Source organism: Protobothrops mucrosquamatus, unplaced genomic scaffold, assembly GCF_001527695.2.
Source record: "Protobothrops mucrosquamatus isolate PMUCROS unplaced genomic scaffold, P.Mucros_1.0 scaffold_4, whole genome shotgun sequence".
In the NCBI taxonomy this organism is placed as follows: domain Eukaryota; kingdom Metazoa; phylum Chordata; class Lepidosauria; order Squamata; family Viperidae; genus Protobothrops; species Protobothrops mucrosquamatus.
In genome coordinates this window covers 1,564,641-1,584,552 of record NW_015386080.1, presented here as the reverse complement: position 1 = coordinate 1,584,552, position 19,912 = coordinate 1,564,641, and the positions used below count along the sequence as shown (strand labels likewise).

At 39.2% G+C, this 19,912-nt stretch overlaps 1 protein-coding gene across 1 annotated transcript in view; it reads left to right on the top strand.

The window, feature by feature from the left end:
* The first annotated feature begins 9,585 nt into the window (after positions 1-9,585).
* The window catches only part of COL25A1 (collagen type XXV alpha 1 chain), a 276,185-nt gene continuing 265,858 nt past the window's right edge, over positions 9,586-19,912 (top strand). Inside the window, exons 1-2 of the mRNA XM_015831888.1 lie at positions 9,586-9,900; positions 11,715-11,784. Of these exons, the coding sequence (XP_015687374.1) occupies positions 9,586-9,900; positions 11,715-11,784 (385 nt within the window). The remainder of the gene's footprint in view (positions 9,901-11,714; positions 11,785-19,912) is intronic.

The window sequence follows — 19,912 nt, the reverse complement described above, 5'->3', positions numbered from 1 at the left end:
TTAGTAATTCAAATTCTTGTGCTAAAGGACTGACATTCTAAAATACTGTTTAACAAGTACCATTCTTGTTTCAGAAATTCATGTTTTATTAATTTGACCAGTGTGTTTTCATGCTTGATTAGGGTGAGGGTACATGACTTCATGAAGCAAAAGCCTACCCTTGGCCTTTGAGAGATCAAAATCTATTCCAAAATGTGGTTTAAGGATAATAACAAACATAGATTTTTCTTCCTCTCAGGGGCACCCATCAACAAGGCATGGTTCTTAAATGCCACGAGATGACAGCATTTAAAAGAAGGAATCAGGAGTATGTCCTGATGGTAATGTGTTGGGGCAATTAGATGCTCTTGGGACAAGGCAGTCCTGCGAATAACCTGGTCCTCTGTCATGTGTCACTTAGTTGATAACTGACACAGTTGGAAGCCTAGTGGGAGCCAGAGTAGCTCATGGAGTAGTGCTGCAAATTGAGCTGTGTCCATAACCACCTGCATCATTGCATTCTTGACCACCTGAAGCGTCTGGGTGGTCTTCAAGGATAGTCCTATGTAAACTATGTTGCAGTAGTCCAATTGGGAAGGGATTGAAGCATGAGTGACTATAAGCAAGGCCTCTCAGTTCAGGAGAGGGCATAACTGGTGTCCAAGCCATAGTTATACAAAGACCCCCAGGCACAACAACCAGCTTTAAGAGAGAGCTGAGTCCAGCAGAAACATGTCCCCCCATGAAAAGAGCAGTGCTAAGGGAGATATGTAAGGACATATTGATACTTAAAGGTACATGCTAGGGAATTCTGAAATAGCATTCAAAATATTGAAATCCCTTCACACACCTTTGAGAATAGAGAGCATTCTGCCTAATAAAGAGAGGGCATGTTACTTGACTTAGACTGAGCCAAGTAATATATGTGTCAAAAATAATGATTTTGTTTGCTAGTTAATTTTACATCAGGGTTTTTGTCATCCATAAGCATGGATGGAAAGCCAATTTGGTGTAGTGCTCAAGGTAGCAGGTTAGAAACTGGGAGGTTGTGAGTTCTAATGCTGCCTTAGGCACAAAGCCAGCTGGGAAACTTTGGGCCAGTCACTTTGTCTCAGCTCTAGGAAGGAGGCAACGGCAAACCACTTCTGAGAAACCTTGCCAAAAATCTGCAGGGACTTGTCATTCCATGTCATTTGTCACGGAAGAAAACAAATAGCACAAATGGTTAATTTCTGGGATTTTAGAATTAAAGTCTGAACATATTATCATTTTCTCTATATATTTTTTCCTTTTTGAACAAAATGCTGTTTTTTTAAACAGTTGTTTAGACCCATCATTGTAAACTGGTTGCTAGGGCAGCATTTTACGCAGATGGCATGCATTTATGCTTTGTACTTAAAGCTTTAAGAGAAAATAAAAGTTCTATCTTACAACCATCAGCTAAGAATGATTTCTTTTGTATCTTGCATTTCATTTGTATTTTAAAGAGCCAAGGCAGAGGAATAGGTATTGACAAACAAATACATTAGTAAGTATAGCATGCCGATTACAAAGGGGTTTTTTTCTTTGAGCCTTTGAGTCAGTGTTGACTCCTGGAGACAGTCTGGACTGGTCCCTGCAGTTTGCTCGACAAGGTGTTTTGGAAATGGTTTGCCATTGCCTTCTTCCTAAGACTGAGATAATGACTGGCCCAAGGCCATATACTTCTCTTTGCCCCTAAGACGGGACTAAAACTCCTGGTCTCCTAGCTTCTAGCTTGATGTCTTACCAGACCAAACTGGCTCTATATCAGGGGTCCTCAACCTTAGCAACTTTAAGACTTGTGGACTTCAACTCCCAGAATTCCTCAGCCAGCTTTGCTGGCTGAGGAATTCTGGGAGTTGAAGTCCACAAGTCTTAAAGTTGCCAAGGTTGAGGACCCCTGCTCTATATGCAGGTAGTCCTCGACTTACAACAGTTCATTTAGTGACCGTTTGAAGTTACAGTGGCACTGAAAAAAGTGAATTATGACCATTGTTCACAGTATCCCCATGGTCACATCATCAAAATTTGGATGCTTGGCAACTGATCCATATTTATGTCAGTTGCAGCTTCCCCACGGTCATGTGATCCCCTTTTGTGCCCTTTTGATAGACAAAGTCAGCGGGGAAGCCAGATTCAATTAACAACCATGTTACTAGTTTAACAGCTGCAGAAGACAACCGTGAAGAAAGGTCATAAAATGGGGCAAAATTTACTTAACAACTGTGCCACTTAGCAACAGTAATTTTGTGCTCAATTGAGGTCGTAAGTCGAGGATTACCTGTACCCTGTTTCTGACTTCACTGTTCACTTTGCTGTATTAATTTCTTTTGCTAAGCTGTCCAATGCTCCACTTAGTAGGGAAGAATGGGGAAGAGGGGAAAACCAGAGAGAAGAGATGCGATAATGCAGGAATTCCTACAAATAGGAAGCCACCCTACAGCTTCAGAAGCTGCTGTACAATGTTTTTTCTCAATACTTTCTCTGGAGCAACTTATTAACTAACAGAGCTAATTGGCTCAGGTTTTCAGGATGGCCAGAATTTCCACAGTGTTGTGTGGACATGAATGATATCAAAGACACATGAATGATCAATGTCCCCTTGCATATTGACATAGCTTCAGTGTTTTAATGGTGTCAGGATGAAACTTTTATGGTAAATTATGATTAAATATTAAAATGATATCTGAACATTATTTCCTGAATATAGGTTTGCTTTTTTTTAAAAAAAAATCTATCCATCTTGCATACTCTACATTTCACATTTATTCTTGAAAACAAAACAAAATTGGTTAAGGCAAATATTCAATATTGTTAAGAAGTGTTCTATTAAGCCACGGGTGTCAAACTCTATCGCGTCGTGTGACGTATCGTGATGTATCTTCCTTGCCTTTGTGGAGCCGGGGTGGGCGTGACCTGTGTGTGACGCATCCGGCCCGCAGGCCGCCAGTTTGACACCCCTGTATTAAGCAGTCCCAAGGTTCTACACTTAAGCAGGATCAAGTAGAGACCACATGCATCTCAAAGGCTCTATGCAAACAATCAATTAAGACTTTTATCCAAGCCATATATTCCCTGTGACAGTCTATAGAAGTCAAAGTTGGACTTTGAAGAAGCAACACAGAAAGAGAACTAATGCTTTTAAAATTTGGTATTGGACAAGAGCCCTGAGAACACCCTGGACTGCCAAGAAAACAAAGAATGGATCATTGAGCAAACCTATCAAGTTTTCACTTGAGGCACAAAGGACCAGGCTCAAATTATCATTTGGACACATTATGTGCAGACTAAACTCTCTAGAGAAGCTGTAATTCTGGGAAAGGTGGCTGGAAAGAGAAAAAGAGAAGCAGAAAGTTGGGTAGATTCAGTTATAGTAGACATGAGTGCACTGTTGGACTTGCTGAAAGATCATGCAAGGGATAAATCATCATGGAGAAAATCTAAGAGTCAACAATGTCTTGTGGCACATCATCATCATCAAAAACAGTTTGTCTCTTTCCTGCTTTTCTGCCTGGAGCTGAATAAAGTCAGTGTCAAAATGAGACACAATGGATAGCTTCTTCCATTGTGGTCTTTGTGGTTTCCCCCACTTCCTATGGTCCAATTTACCCTTAGAGTATATTTGTTTGTTTGTTTATGCATCATATTTATATGGCCATCCATCTCACAAAAATATGACTCTGACTTCTAACAAATTGTCATTAAGAAAAGTCAGCTTTCAAAGAAAAAAAAAACAGATGCTCATCCCTCATTCAAATTCTACCACACACAATTAGAGCCAAACCTAGTTAGTTCTTATATGAGAGTTCACCAGGAAATGTTCAGACTGGATGTTTAAAAGTCAAACTCAACTCAAAGGAGATTTGGTATATTTTTTATGTGTAAAGCATACATAAATCTTGTTCAACATTTTTTTCCCTCCAAAAGTAGGAGCAGGAGCCAAGTAAAGATGTGTTATTTTTAAACTTATAGGTTAATTTATTTGTCTACAGAAGCACTTCCACATTGTTCTTGCAGACTTTTTTTTAAAAAAAATTGTTATAAATAAAGAAAATTGGTATTAACATGCTACAAATAGAAGCCTGTTAGAAACATCTATTTTTGTGCTTATCCTCTCGTTTCCTGTCAAAATGATGTTAACCTGTTATATTTTGTTTCTCTTTATAGTCTTGCTGTAATAAATCTAGTTGCTGGCTTACCAGATGCTGTCAACAAGAATAGCTGCAATGTGCCCAGGGTAGACAAATGGATATTGCAATGTTAGATGCAATATTTAATCCCAGTGTCAAAAGATATTACCAAATACTGGGTCATTATAGCTGAACTGTGGTGACCACCAAATGTCTTTATAATGATGCATAGAGGAATTCCCACATTCCAGGATTGCATGTATATAACCTCTGGAGGGCTCCATAAGCTGCAATGGTGGTGGGACATGGATCCTGAACATTCTTTTAGATGACATCTGATCTCCATCAATTGTCTATGAAATATAATATACTCTGAGTCCTCTGCTGGTTATAGGACTGGCAAATGTCCATTTTAGCCCTTACCATATCTTGCTATATTTGCTCTCTGCCCAGTTCTCTGTATCTTGTGTATTCCTATACTTCATAGGTATTGCTATAGCTTACATAGTATGATGGATTTGCAGTCGAGAATATATTGTGACCCTTCTCACAAAATGACTGGTGGGAAGAAATATCTTTTTACAAAGTGTGGATTTTCCAGAATGATATCTCTCTAGTCTTATCTCCCAAGTGCTCTCTGCAATCCCTCCTTACTATTTATTTTGCCCTATGCTTTTGGGACTGGTGGGCAAATTTGCAAATAAAGCATTGGGATATTGTTGCTTATCATTTCTACTTTTTAATCTGCTTTATAAGGGTTATTTGAGACCCAAAGCCTTCCTTAAAATAAGGATGATGCTAGAGCACACTAGCTTCTTTTTCATGTATACATAAAAAGTGAGGTGGGACGAGATACCTATCAGGAACCACAAGACCTATAATCGTGCTCTAAACATGATTTATTAATTTTAATACACTTAACATTTTCTTGCTTGGTTAACACTGATTTCATAGTAGCTGGCTATAATAGTCTTACTTTGCATCCCACAATTTTTCCAGGCATTAACATGATCACATCAACTCTATGAACAGGTAAATCTGCTTGATTTTGCAGAGTTTACTTTGCTAAACACACATATGATAAAATAGCACATCTGCCATCTGACTATGCTACACAGTATTGAGTGGGGAAGTAAGCTACCTTTGGGGATTATTGTTAATGAATAAATAAATCACATTCCATCCCCATAGTTCCATATCTGGAAGAATTCTAATTTGGATCCGGATCAGCTGCTGCAATGTTTCAGTGGATAATTGCTGATATAAACACTCCTGCTCTTCTTTCATTTCAGCAATTTAAAACACTGCTTTGGTTAACCAAAAGATGTGTGGCTTTCTGAAATGGTACATTTTTTTGTTTATTTTCCCAATTTGTACCGAGATAGTTTTGGCAAAGCCAGCCTGCAGTGGTTTAAACTGGACATGTTGGGATGTGAAAAGGAAAGTAGAAAACATATTAATTCTACATCCCCCCCTCCTTTCTGTTTTAAACATATTTAAAAAACAACTTGCCCTTGTAAGATTATATTTCATAACCCAACTCTCTCCACTGGATTTACCAATGGTGTTCTCTCAACTGAAGAACACTGGGCTTACATATCAGGATTGATAAAAGCTGCAGCAATGGCATTTTCTGTGGGAAAGATCATATAACAGGGCTGCCCATAAGGAAGCAGGATCAGAAAAGTCAAGATGGCAGTCATAGCCATGTGATTAACGCACAAAAACGGTGCGGCTTTGATCACATGATTGTGATCATTCAGTATTTTGACCTTTTTGATCCCTCCCTATGATATTCATGTATGTGACCTTTGTCTTCAGACTTTGTCAGTCTAAATCCAACCTCCAAAGGATTATGAAGACAAAACAGAGAAGGTTAAGGGCACAAAAACCATAGAAAGTGCTCTGAAAAATTAGAAAATCAGCAAGATGAAAACTTGGGTACTCATATTCAGTTTTCTGTCGTATTTGAGAAAGGAATGCAGGTGTGGTTCTCACTTACCATTTGCTCAGCAAACTGTGCTAAGTTATGATTGGCCTAACTTGTGGCTATTGCAGCGGTCACATGATCACAATTTGGGTCCTTGACAACTGGCATGCACTTATGATGGTTGCAGTGTCCATTTGTGACCTTCACAGCCAGCTTCCAACAAGGAAAATCAGCAGAAAATCAGAAGTCAAGTCCATATGAGTTCACTCTCAATGACCCGTGGATATTCGCTTCACAACTGCAGACGGAGCTGATGCTGTAAATCAGCACAGTTATGTGATGCTTCATTTTACAATCATGTGACTGCAATGGAATTACTGGCTCAGTTTGCGGCCAGTGAGGACCACCTCACTTAGGAATTTGGGGGTAACAAATTCCTACATCTTTTTGGAATTAGCTGTGTTATTGCAGGTCAGGGGTCTTCAAACTTGGCCCTTTTATGACTTGTGGACTTCAACTCCCAGAATTCCTCAGCCAGCATGCCTGGCTGAGGAATTCTGGGAGTTGAAGTCCACAAGTCATAAAAGGGCCAAGTTTGAAACCCCCTGTTGTAGGCACGTCTCCTCAGCCAACAAGGACTATTATATCTGGTATCTATTCTAGATCACAGGAAAGACACACACACAACTCGTTGGTGCTTTCTAGTGGTCATTTGGAGATGATAGCTATGTTTACTTCGTATCTAAATTTATATCCTGCTGTTGTGTTTATTCTGACATTGAAAGCTACATCTTGCACCAATTGCAATTTCTGGACTGTTTTCAAGAGTAATGTGTACTTTCATAGAGGTGGCCCTCGACCCCAGGACCATAACTGAGCCCAGAATTACAGTCATACTGTAAGTCATTGCACTTGTAAGTTGAGATATCCCATGAATAGACCCAATTTTTGGCCTTTTTTGCCATGGTCGTTAAACAAACATGACAGTCATTAAACAAACACCATGCTAATTAAGTAAATCCATTTTCTCAAAATGGGATTTTTTTCTTACTGCAAACTAGAAGAAAAAGCCAGAAAGTGGCCAAAAAACATTGCAAAACAGGGTCATGTGATCTTGGGATGCTGTAAATGGCTGTAAAGGTGAGCCAGTTGCCAAATGGATAAGAGTTTATCAAGTAACCACAAGGGGTGTCTGTTGCCGTCATAAGTTTGAAAATGGACCATTAAGTAGCTTTTGGACGGGGGCCCATCCTAAGTTTGAATGGTCGCTTAGCGACTGGTTTTAAGTTGAGGACCTACTGTAAATAAGTAGTTGAACACCGAGAAGCCCCCCCCCCCCCAAAGAATGAATGGAGGCTTTGTGGAGACTGTGAGCATGAGCCCAGCCAGAACAGACTTCTTCGGTTCCAGAGTCTGCCCTTTTCCTGTGTGTAGTGTGGATTTCCTTTCAGTCTGAGTTTCTTCATCCAGCCCATTATTAAGATAAGGCAGCATTCCTCCTTTGGAATGACATGGAGTAATACAGCTAAATCACGTGGATTTTTATATTGATGGCATCTACCCTTTACCTCCCCACCCCCACCCCCATTTCCTGTAGATGCTAAACAGCATAGGGGACAAGACATATCTGGCACATTATACATCAGCAGCATAGGTTTGGTTTTAGTTTTGGTTTTATTAAATTTATACCCCGCCCTTTAGGTGTTGCAGCAATAGCCCTTTAGTCCTGTCTTCTGGTCTATTCCTACTGGAACCATTGCGAGTTCCCAAAGGCCAACCCTTCTTCTAAATGGTCCAGAAGGTGTCCTGGTTGATGGTTTCAAAAACTGCCCAGAGGTCTAAGGAAAGTAGCATGGACATTACACTTCGAGGATAGATCATCTACCGAGCCATAGTAGATAGTTCCAATACCATCTTCATACATATACGTATACATATACATAAACACACATATAGACATATACTCTTGCCTATATATCTATCCATATCCATATCTATCTATCTATATCTCATCTATGTCTGTATTCTGTCTATCTCTATCTGTTACTTCTAGATATAAGTCCCTGCCTTCTTTAAGCCTGCAGGCATCCCTTATGCAAGGAGAAATTGGGGGCCTCTCTTTGCCAAGAAAATGCCAGCCTTCATCCAAGAAGGGCAAGGGGATGGGAAACAAGTGGCAAGTGACAATCATTATCACCCAGTATACCTGCCTACAACCATCCAGACTTCTACTGAGCCCAAACTACTCAACTGCAACTTAGCCTGCCTTGTGCGCCATACCCCAGTTGATGGTTCTCTGTGTCACAGGACTCCAAAACACTGCATGACAGGAATCACCATGGTGAAGTTATTAATGGGTTAAGGTGATATGCAAAGACAGCCGCTGGGCTCGGTGGAACAAAGCCACGGTAAGCGATCCAGGAGTTGGTCTGTGGGACAACTGTTTTTTTCCCGCTGTCATAAATCTGACCGCAATATTAAGCCTCTCGCCTTGTCACTAAAACTCCCGTTGCGCCAGGACGTCCAATTTTCTTCCTGGGAAAAGCAACTCTCCTCCTGGCAGGGCTTGGACTTGACCCCGCCCCCCCCCTCCGCAGTCACCTCTTTTCTTGTAGTAACAGGCGGTTCGATCCCGCGGAGTCCAGGCAGGAGCGGAGCGCTGCGCAGCGGCAGACGGGCGCGGGCGGGAGGGCGGGCAGGGGGAGACTGCCGGCCGCAGCTTTGCATAGATTATGCTAAAAGCCGAAACTCCAGCCTCCCCGGGTCAGGCGCGCGCGGGGGGGGCGGCCCCTCGGTCTAGGTGAATAAATTATGCTAATGAGACTCCCGAGCTTCTGGCAGGCGCTCGAAAGCGGCGTGCGCGGCGTTCAGCCCTGAGAAACGAGCGGGAGGCTCCGAGGCGTTTCTGCTGCTGCTGCTGCCGCCGCCGCCGCTGCTGCTTTCCTGACAGCCGCTACTAGAGGCGCCTACGCAGGCAGGGGGGGGGCTGCAAAGGGACTCCATGCAAGGGGGACGCTTCGCTTCTCGCCCGCTCTGCACTTGGATAGGGGAGAGAGGTTGATGCTGAAGTAACTCCGAAGTTGTCTGGCTTTGCGGGCTGTGCAGGCTGCAGGAGGCGCGAGGAAACCGGAGGAGAGCGAGAAGAAGCAACAAGTCCGTCGGCGCCGTCGGGGGGAAAGAGCCTGGAAGCGGCACCTGACAAGGTTGCTCGGCGCCTCTCGTCGGCAGATGCCATAAAAGGCAGCAGCCGGCGGAGGGTGAAGGCTGCCCTCTTCTTGGGGGGCCCTCGCGCGCCTCTTTGGATGGCAGCTTGAGAGCTACCTTGGAAATCCGGGAAGCCTCTCCTGCCCGCCACCTTTGGGCATTGAAAGTGCCTTTTCTCGGCTTCGGAGGGACTCGTTTGAATATTTGCCCCATTCCTGTGGGTTCTTGTTCTCTTTTTTTGTGTGTGTGTGTGTGGCGGGGATCTAGCGGCCGTCCACTGAGAAAGGAGGAGGATTTCTGGGCTGCCTCTTCCAGCCAAGCATGGTGGGGAAAAGAAACCCCGACGCCAACGGGGAAGCCGGCTGCTTTGGCGGACAGGGCTTCTGTCCCCTCAGGTCTGCTCCGCCCTTCAACTCGCTGCTGGCTGCCTGCCTTCTCTCGGTGGGATCCATAGCTTCCTGCGTCTATCTGGGGATGAAGACCAACGACCTTCAGGCGAGGGTCTTTGCCATTGAGACAGCGCAAGGGGACATGGGTGCCGCTGCTCTTGCTGGGTCCTACCAGACGCTGCCCAGCTATTCTTTGGATCAGCTGAATTCCCTGATGCAGGAAAAAGTGGAGCAACTTCTGGCTCAGGTGGGGTCGCCTTGAGAATTGAGGAGGGGATTGGCCGTCCCAAGGAAAAGGCTGTTAGCCCAACCAGTCAGCTCAGAGATACCTGTGCATTTGTGAAATGGATTGGCTGTCTGGGTCCCCTCTAGGAAAATAATGGGTCTTTCAAACATCAATGAGCCTTAATGCACCGAGTCCCAGCTAGCCTAGCTAGTTGTGAGGGATGATGGAAGCTGCAGCTCAGCAACATCTGGAGGGTCACACTCCAGATGTTAACTCCTGCCCTTCTGCCTTGGTCTTAACCAAAGGCAACCCACGTGTAAGATAGAGAGATGGTGTGCATCTGGGGGGGGGGGGCGCGGATATGATGGAGGAAAGGAGAAGAGCAAAATGCTTTTGTTAGGAATTGTCTGACTGAAGAGATAAGGTGGCCATCAAAATTATTCACTTTATAATAGTATAAAGTGAATTACTTCTCTCCTTTTCTGCACAAAGACAGTATGTATAATACCCCAGTATCTTCCTATGTGGCATACAGTATTAGGTGAGAAAACCATGGCTGTCCCCATGTGACCCATTGATGTCATGGCTAACTGAGGGTTGGAATCTGTGTTTTCCAAATCCTAGTTCAGCACTCTACCACTATCCTGCATTGTTTTTCTATATTAACTAATTTGAGGATAATGTACGTCAATCTTTTTGGAACATCAAACAGGTCTTCTCTCTGTTAGCACTGTTCTTTTATAGAATAACAATTATAACACAGAATATCCTATGCTCATATGGACTTTTCCTTAAGATATCATTACCATCTATCTCCCCCACCCCACAAAGATTTAGAAGAAAAAAAGGGCTCTGAATCTATAAACAAGTGTGCTGTCTGTAGTCTGGACATGGGAATTGCGCTCAGTTGAATAAACTAAATAAACAAGTGGTAGCTATCAGTTGCCTGAACAAAATTCTTTAAAACAAGGGTTATTATAGTGCTCAGTGGACTGCTATGAACTAGAGGCAATATGGGGCATTTGTTGCATTCCAGGAATAGCTTGGGGGGAAAAAAGGCAGCGGCAACATTAGTGGGGCTCTGTGTTACATGTTTACTCTTCCAACTGCATTTCATTTTCTTATGATGTGTAGATGACCAGGCTGATCCCTCCCTCGGGCTCATCTCCTACATGATGGTTACTTGGCTAGCATTATTGTTGACAAGAGTGCCACACAGACATGTGTTTGTAAAGTAGATATTTAAGTTTAAGGACCAGTCCAAGGAGACTGCTTGGCAGCAAGTAGATTTCAACTGGCAGGAGCTATATCTGTAATGTGGAAACAGTTGACCTGCATATACAAAATATTCCTTGCTCTTTCATCTCTCATTTTCAGATACTGCCCTAAACCAAATTCTCTGTATCTGCATAGTTACTGTGGGGGAAGATAAGCAATTGTTTTCACATGTAAGACCTTAATTTTCTTGAGTTTATGTGTGATATTTAAATCAGGGGCAGCAATAGATTTTGCCCCAGAAGTTATTAAACTCCATTGCTCATCATATCCTCTGCCAGGATAGCCAATTATTACAGATGAGAGAATGGGACTGTAAGAACATCTGGAAATATATGCTTGATTCACTTCTGATTTAAGCTGTGGTTAAGATTGCACTGAACAAGTGATCAATTGATTAATATACAAAGTCTGGAAAACATGAAAGTTAAATGGGCTAATATCAATTTATTGTATATTTACTTCTTATAAATACCATAGAACAGATTTGATATTAGTTCTCTCATTCAGCTTTTGCTGCAAAGGACTGTTTTTCAGATGTTTTTTTTTCTTCCCTACAGAAGACCTATGAACATATGGCAAAAATCAGGACAGTAAGAGAAGCTTCTTTGGACTGCAACTGCCCACCAGGTAAATCAGAAGAGCATCTAAAAATATTCTAAAACAGTTTGACATTGGTTTTATGTAGTATGTATAGATGTATATTCAGTATTGCCAGACATTGAACAATATGTTGTCACTGTTCCTTTGATTATTTTATTCAGGAAAGACTCAGGAATAAAATACTGTACAGACAAGTTAATATAATTTGAAAAATTAGGAAAATTTTTAATTTTGATAGGTAATTTCCTACCTCCTGTTCTATTCTGGGAAGTCCCTTTAATTCAATGAGTTATTTCTGGGTGGACATGGATAAGATTGCACAATAATAGCTAAGAAGAATCATAAACTTAATATAGCGAAACAGATCTTATTATCTGTAATGTGTGGTAAGGCCTTCAACCTGTATGACCCTAATCTGTTCAACGTGATTTTAAACTTTCTTGTTTAAGGCGCAGTAAATTTTATGGGACTCATTCCCTAGGAAATCCTGTTTAAGGTTACAATCAGTCATTTTAATACTTCCTTACCAGAGAGGAAGCCCTATTGAATTCAATGATTTCTTTTTTCTTTCTTTTTTTTTTAGTAGAAATATATCTGGTTGCACTGTGTGACTGCAGTCCCTTGTGTATCTGTCTGGCATAAGCCAGTGAGATTTTTTTTTTTAAACATAGGAGGGGATATAAAAATGTCTTAAATAAATACAGAATAATTGAACCCAGTGAGATGCACTTTTAAGTAAATAATCATTAGATGAAGGTTATAAAGCTAAAATCCTTTTCACATTTATTTAGCATTAAATCATATCGAATTGGAGCTTACTTTAAGTAGATAAATGTTCATAGGCTCATGCTGTTTATTCATCTATTTTAAAGCACTTGGAAGAGTGAAGTTTATTTCCAAATAAATGTATTTAACTATGTTCAGTGAATGAAGATATAGTGAATTAAGCATTCTAGAAATGTTTGCATTTCTAGATTCACATATTTTGTTATTACACAGAAGAAGTCATCATCTGTGACTTGCCTTATTGAAAAAAACAAAGTTAAGTGTACCAATTAAAACTAAACAAAACTTTAGTTAATAATTGTTTTTCAATTTGCATGGTAGAATATATGCATTTGTTACATTTTCACACTATGTGTGTGTGTATTTTTGAATTAGCAATTTTTAAACATTTGAGTCTGTAAAATGAGATCAATAATTTGTGGAAATTTATTAATTCCCTTTTTAAAAAAAGTTGCAGTACAGTACTGTTTATGTGTATATATTTTTAACTATTTTCAGAAATTAGAGCTAATAGTGCTATTTTTGTCAGGTTTCTTGAAGTTAGAGTGGCAAATAGGCTATCACAGTTACTTATTTATGATGTACTCTGCGCCAGGATGGTGCTCACACAAAAAAGTGGCTCCTATGAACTATTTCACCATCAAGACTTAAAGAGAAGTAATGACCTTGCCGGGGATATATCAGGAATAAAATTAATATGGTAGGAAGCTCATTAAAGTGGCCTATATTTCATTCATCCAAACATTATGGAATAAGTCTAAGATTCTGCATGTATATAGCTTCTTTGCTGCATATGAATAAAATAATGTAAGGATGTTGAAATCAGAGACAGGTAGTGTGCCCAAGACTAGGGCTCAGAGCAATGTTTTCCACCTTTGGAAATTCTGGCTGGAGAATTCTGGGAGGTAAAATCCATTACAACTTAAAGTTGCCAAGATAGAGAAACATTGGCCTAGAGCAGGCATGCCAAACTGCCCGTGGGCCGGATGCATCACGCCGAAACCGCGCCCACGCCATTGCTGGCAATGGGGAAAAAATTCCGATACATTGTGTGACGTCACGTGACTTCGCGAGTTTGACATGCCTGGCCTAGAGCATGTCCAACATACCATTATTGTATGATGGTCCATGGAGGAATGCGAGGGTGCTTTGGAGAATAAAATAATCTGAGAACCATTTCACTTATTACTCCAGTAATCAGTTGTCTGTATCTGGGAAAAAAATTGCAGTTTCTGGAAGTTCCTCAGACCATGACTGCTGAAAATTGATAGTAATTTAGGTGGAAATACCTGAAAACTACAGATTAGGTTAAAATAGCATAAATCAAGAAAAAATTCCCAACCCCAGCTTTGCTCATGTGTAATGTGACTCCATCCACTTTGTAGTTCTCAGTCCTCCCCCAAGAAATTTAATTATAATTCTTAGATATCAAAAGGGGAATATTGTAGAAAAGCAACTCATTTGCTTTTGAGCATATTGCCAAAAGAAATCTGCAAGCAATTATGATTTCTTAATGAGGATATACAGTATTTATGGTATATATATTTGAGGAGTTTGCTTTTCAAATGTATGTGTTATTTATGTGCTTTTAAAATATCTTGAGATGTATCAAATATAATAATCACAGAAATTTTATTGTGATGTGTAGTATACATATTTGAACTTTGGAAGGTATTAATATCCATCTAAAATTATACCAAAGTTAGATATTAATACTTAGATCTAATATCTAAGAGAGTGATGGCGAACCTTTTAGAGACCGAGTGCCCAAAAACTGGCTCCACCCTCGCTCCACCCCCTGCCCTGCCCCCACCCTGCCTGCCGCAGGGCCACTCACCACCTCCAGGGGCCACCATAGATCGCCCAGGCAGCCCAGCAGCGCCATGGAGGCCATGCCCTCTGCCCGCATCCCACAGGATCAACTGTGCATGATGGGGCATGAGGGCAGAGTCTTTTCTACACTGCCTGGCTGCCATGTCCTTGGCTGCGCTGTTCCACGTGGGCCACACTTGGGGACGACTCTCCTCCAGGGGGGCTGCTGGGGAGGAGGGGGCTGTGGGAGGAGGCGGGGCTGGGGCAACGGCACATGTGCCCACAGAGAGGGCTCCGAGTGCTGCCTCTGGCATGTGTGCCATAGGTTCGCCACCACTGATCTAAGATATGCTTAGATATTAATATACAAGTAAAATTATCTAAGGAAAATATGTTGATTATCATGCTACAGATCAAAAATAAAGAGGGTGATTCTTTTTATTGGTCCAGTTAACATTCAAAATGCTGGTAAGTGTAAAATTTGAATATATGTTTGCTAATTGCCAAGCTTTTATTCTGAATTGTTTTTCAAATATAGATATTGGAATACAAGCAAGCAAACAAATGTTTTGATGCAGATAATATTATGGTAGTGTGACAAATAATTTTTTAATCATAGTAAAAAACAAGTGTGGTTTTAATTTAATTCTGCATGCTCTGAAAAATGTCATAGCGTGTATTTATTCTTATATAATAGAAAGAATGTTCTCATTGGGGTGTAGGTATGTATGCATATTACTGTGTGTATACAGTAATGTATGTTTTGGATGAAGTGTGAATTTAATTAGAATATCTTGCTTCCTTTATAAATGCATATGTAGACCTGATCTATGACATGATGAATATCTTGATCCTTGCAGACCTGTTCTACTTTTATTTTAACACAACTTCAACCTTTATCCTTGCTCTCATCTTTACCCAGACTCTAGCCTATGAGTTAAACAAGTAATCAGTATTGATACTAATATCAAAGTACCATTCCTCTCCTTGACATTATCCAACCACAGCTTCAAGATGCATAAAATTATAATACTTTGCTATCTATTATTTTGGAACTGAAGTGTGGTTATTATTATTATTATTATTATTATTATTATTATTAATATGATGATGATGATGATGATAATGATGATGTTTTATATAATGAATTGCACACCCATAAACCATTAGAAATCGTTATGTTAGCTGAAAAATTGATGAATATCACTTTAATTTGGTGGCGGGAAAATCTCTCTAATGCATACAAAGCCTCTTTGTTATACTTGATGCCTTTCTTTGTCATCACAAGAGTTCCATATCTTGTGACAAATACCTGAGCATCCTCTGCTGATTTGGGGAAATTCATGCTGCATGAAATTTTCAGCTAACATTACTTTTGAAAAATGTACTTACAGAGACTGGTTAGTTAAAGTTATCTGAACACAACTTTGATTCAAATAGCCAAGGAAAATGTCCAAGTAAATAGAAATAGAACTGTAGGAACTCTGTATGTGTCTGAGGTCTGTTGACTATGTGATGAATACTCTAATGTGTGGATTGTTTTCTTAATTATATTTTATGCCTTCACTGTGGCTGTGTATTTTAAAATTACATTTACTTTAGGTTTATTAAAATGGAGTTTCCTGTAGCATTTTCTTCTTGTATTTCATATACTGTAAGTAGTCTACAGTTCACCTATCATGTAATTTCTAACTTTCTGCTGCTTTGCTATTTAATAGGGATTTTTTTCATATTCTGTTTGAGAACGACACTCTTTTTAATCTTGTAAGTCTAGTTGAAGCTCTGGAAATACATGATAAAAATAAAATTATTGTCTCATGGGGTTCCATGATAGGGAAAATCCATGACTTGGTAACTTTGCTGTTTTTATTTTATTTTTTAAATAAGACTTGAACACAGGACTACAACAGTCTACAACAGACTACAACAGTATCTTTCTGGCTTGCTTGTTATTCACGTGAATCTTTTTATTAGCCTGAGTAAATAGTTTGTTCAACCAAGATTACATATTTTGCTTCCATGACATACAAAGGAAAGCAATATTAAGATTACTTTTATATTAAACTAAAATCACATGAAGAAAGAAGTCAATGGAAAAAGTACCTATTCTTTGAATCCTTTGAATAGTTACCTGAGTGTAAGTATCAGATGCTTTACAACTGGCTCATATTTATGATGGTTGCAGTAACCTGGGATCATGTGATCCCCTTTTGCGGTCTTCTGACAAGCAAAGTCAATGGGGAAGCCAGATTCACTTAACAACTGTCTTACTAACTTAACAATTGCAGTGATTCAATTAACAACTGTGACAAAAAGGTCATAAAATGGGGCAAAACTCATTAACAACTGTCTTGCTTTGCAACATAAATTTTGGACTGAATTATGCTTGTAAGACAAGCATGATTGTATTGATGATAACCATACCATCTTTGTTGCTTGCTAACTTATATTCATTTGGGAAATTTCTGATAGTACTGTCCATTATTTTATTATTCGTGTTCACAATACAAATTGTGATTATTGGTAATTCACTTATGTGGATTGTTGCTGTTGTCCATCTTTTCCCTGTAAGAGTTTTAGTACAAATGTAATAATGTTGGTTCTAATGGATATTATAGAATTAAGAGTTATCATTGGACTTCATATTAGAAGTGTTCCTAGGGTTGCAACTGTTAGCCTATACAGTAGATAAGCTCCCTTATTCACAGGTGAGATTTATAGTAAGTATGTGTATGATTGCAACACACACACACACACACACATTCTGAATCCATAACTATTTCAATCCAAGTAGAAACTGTCAGGGAAATGTCTTTCTTTCTGATATGTAGATATTAAATACAAAATCTTTAAAGAAGGCAAAAAAAATTTCTCAGATTGCTCATAATTTAGGAAGCTGTTATTTAAACTAAGATTATGGGTCATAATCTTATATTCTACATATATTTTCTCAGCAGAAAGCCTCACTGACAAAAACGAAAGCAGAATTAGGTCTTAATGCCACAATTTGATGCATTATCATTTCACTAGGATTTATTCTATACAAAAATATACTTAGGATTGTATTCTCAGCCTTAGATGAATTCATCTTAAAAAAAATAGAAACATAATTTAAGATAGGGTAAGATCACAAATTTGAAAACACTACTAGTTAATACCAGTGTACTAATCTTGCTAAAGTCAAGACCTTGGACTCAATTCTCTCTTTTAAATGAAATTATTACATTCTAAGAACTATTTCTGGTGGTACTGAACCTACTGACTGAACACTTCCTGATTTCAGTTAGAATAGTTATGCAAATAGTTCATCTTACATTTAATGAAATAATTATTCCTTTATATGGTCCAGAAGACAGGGGCAGAAAATGTGCAGACTTCCAGGAGAAACATTTTGGTTTCTTGAGGTTTACAGTCAGTTTCAGAAGAAGATTTAAATCCACAAACACAGAGTGAGTCATCCTGCAGCAAGTACTGAAGCTCACTATATAATCACATAATAGCTTTACAGACAGCTTTTATAGACTGTCAAGAGTGGAATGTTATACAGTTGTTCAAAGTTTCTGTAACTTTTCAAAATATTCATTTTAGAGTCAAGGATAATATACTAAGTTGTTTAGAGTCCTACTGTTCAAAAACCATTTGTCTACTTACTATAGCATTTTAAAAAAAAAACTTGTCTTAAACTTTAATAAAATCCTATGCTTACAATAATTTCTGATTTTGGGACTGCCCTTACTCTGATTTACTTCTCTTTTTCACTGTCAGCATTTATTTTGTGCTGCTCCTTTAAAACTTTTCCATTTGAAGCGCTTTTTGCATAATTTGCCATAACAGGTCTTAGTGCAGTTTTATGAACATTTGCAACATCAAAGAAGCCTTACACTAAAGGAACATGTATGTTCATAGTTCATATTTAGAAAGAAAAGGAATACAGTAATACATAACTGATTGTGAAAATAATGTGTTAACTATGTAAAAAAAGTTCTTGTTCATATTAAGGGATTACAGGGTCATAAAAATAAAAAAAATAAAGCAGTTAATGTACATGGCAGTGTATAGAGTTTTATAAAGAGAATCAAAAGGACTCCAAGTCCTTACAATCTAAAATAGGAAAAGGTCAGCAGAGGGGAAAATGTAAAGGGATGGAGGTAAAAAAGTGCGGTTAACACATGCATGAGAATTAAAGTGAAAAATAACCTAAAAGCATAGATTTTAAAGTAAGGATTTAAAAGAAAAGCTAAGAAGAAAAGTGACAGCACATGTATATTCAGTTACAGAATGCCATTCATAGAGAACAAAAGGGGAAATGAATGGAGTTGTAAATATAGAATAAAAGATGGAGGGGGGTTTAAAGGTCACTGGAGCTCTAGAGTTTAAGGTCCAGTATGTCTTGGTTCCAAGCACATTAAACCATGGTTTATTTTTACCATGGCTTGTTTAACATTAGCCTGATTCATATTACCCTAATATTACACATGGTGTAATTCCAATTACACTACAATTTACTCATTGTAAATTTTGCAATAGTTGGATTCATTAATTGCTTTAAGCATAAGCCTAACCAATCAGATAAAATATGTTGGTCCTTGAAGCCGTTTTATGGTTCATGTTGTATCTCCAGGACAGCATGTTCCAAGTAAACATTTTGTGAAATTGAGAAGAGGGGCTTTCTGTGAGTTTCAATTTCTAGGAAATGTCAACTTCAGTGACCCTGGAGGTAACTCTTCTTGATCCCCTGATTTGGGATAGCTGGTACCATGGTGAAGGGTTGTTGCTCATTTTTAATGATATAACCCATTAACCCAATGATAACATTGCAGAATATGTAAACCACTCAGAGTAGATCTGATTTGAATTGCTTATAAGACAAAGTAAATAAAAATAAATAAATAATGTCTTAACATGAGGTGGAACTCAACCATGAGAAGAAGAAAAAAATCATAAATGCCTTATGTTTGATAGTGAGGTTGTAGTAGTAAGACTAAGTTGTCATCAATAGTTTGGGAAAGGAATTCTTGCAAATTATATAAAGTGAAATTGAATCCTGGATTGATTCTTGGATAATACTTGATTTGCTGTCTGAATGGATGTTTCACAAACCGATGTGATGTCAATTAAAAATGGGGGTATCCTAGGTGGAAATCATATGCTTCTCTGAATTGGTTAAAAGGAAGTCTGGTTGGTGGACTCAGCTTTGGCAGCCCTTTTTAAATACATTTATTTATTTATTTATTTATTTTTTGGATTTATATCCCGCCCTTCTCCCGTAGGACTCAGGGCGGCTGACAATCTATTTAAAATACATACAAAACAATACAAATTTAAAATTAATTAAAAAGAATATTTAAATATTTGTCGAATTTTAAAATATAATTAAAACCCCCCTAAAAATTACCCTAGGCCAGTCCTGCAAGCTGGAATAACCAAGTCTTGAGGGTGCGGCGAAAGGAAGGGAGATCAGGGATAACCCTGATCTCTGGGGGCAGTTCATTCCAGAGGGTGGGAGCTCCCACAGAGAAGGCCCTCCCCCTTGGGGTCGCCAGCCGGCACTGTCTGG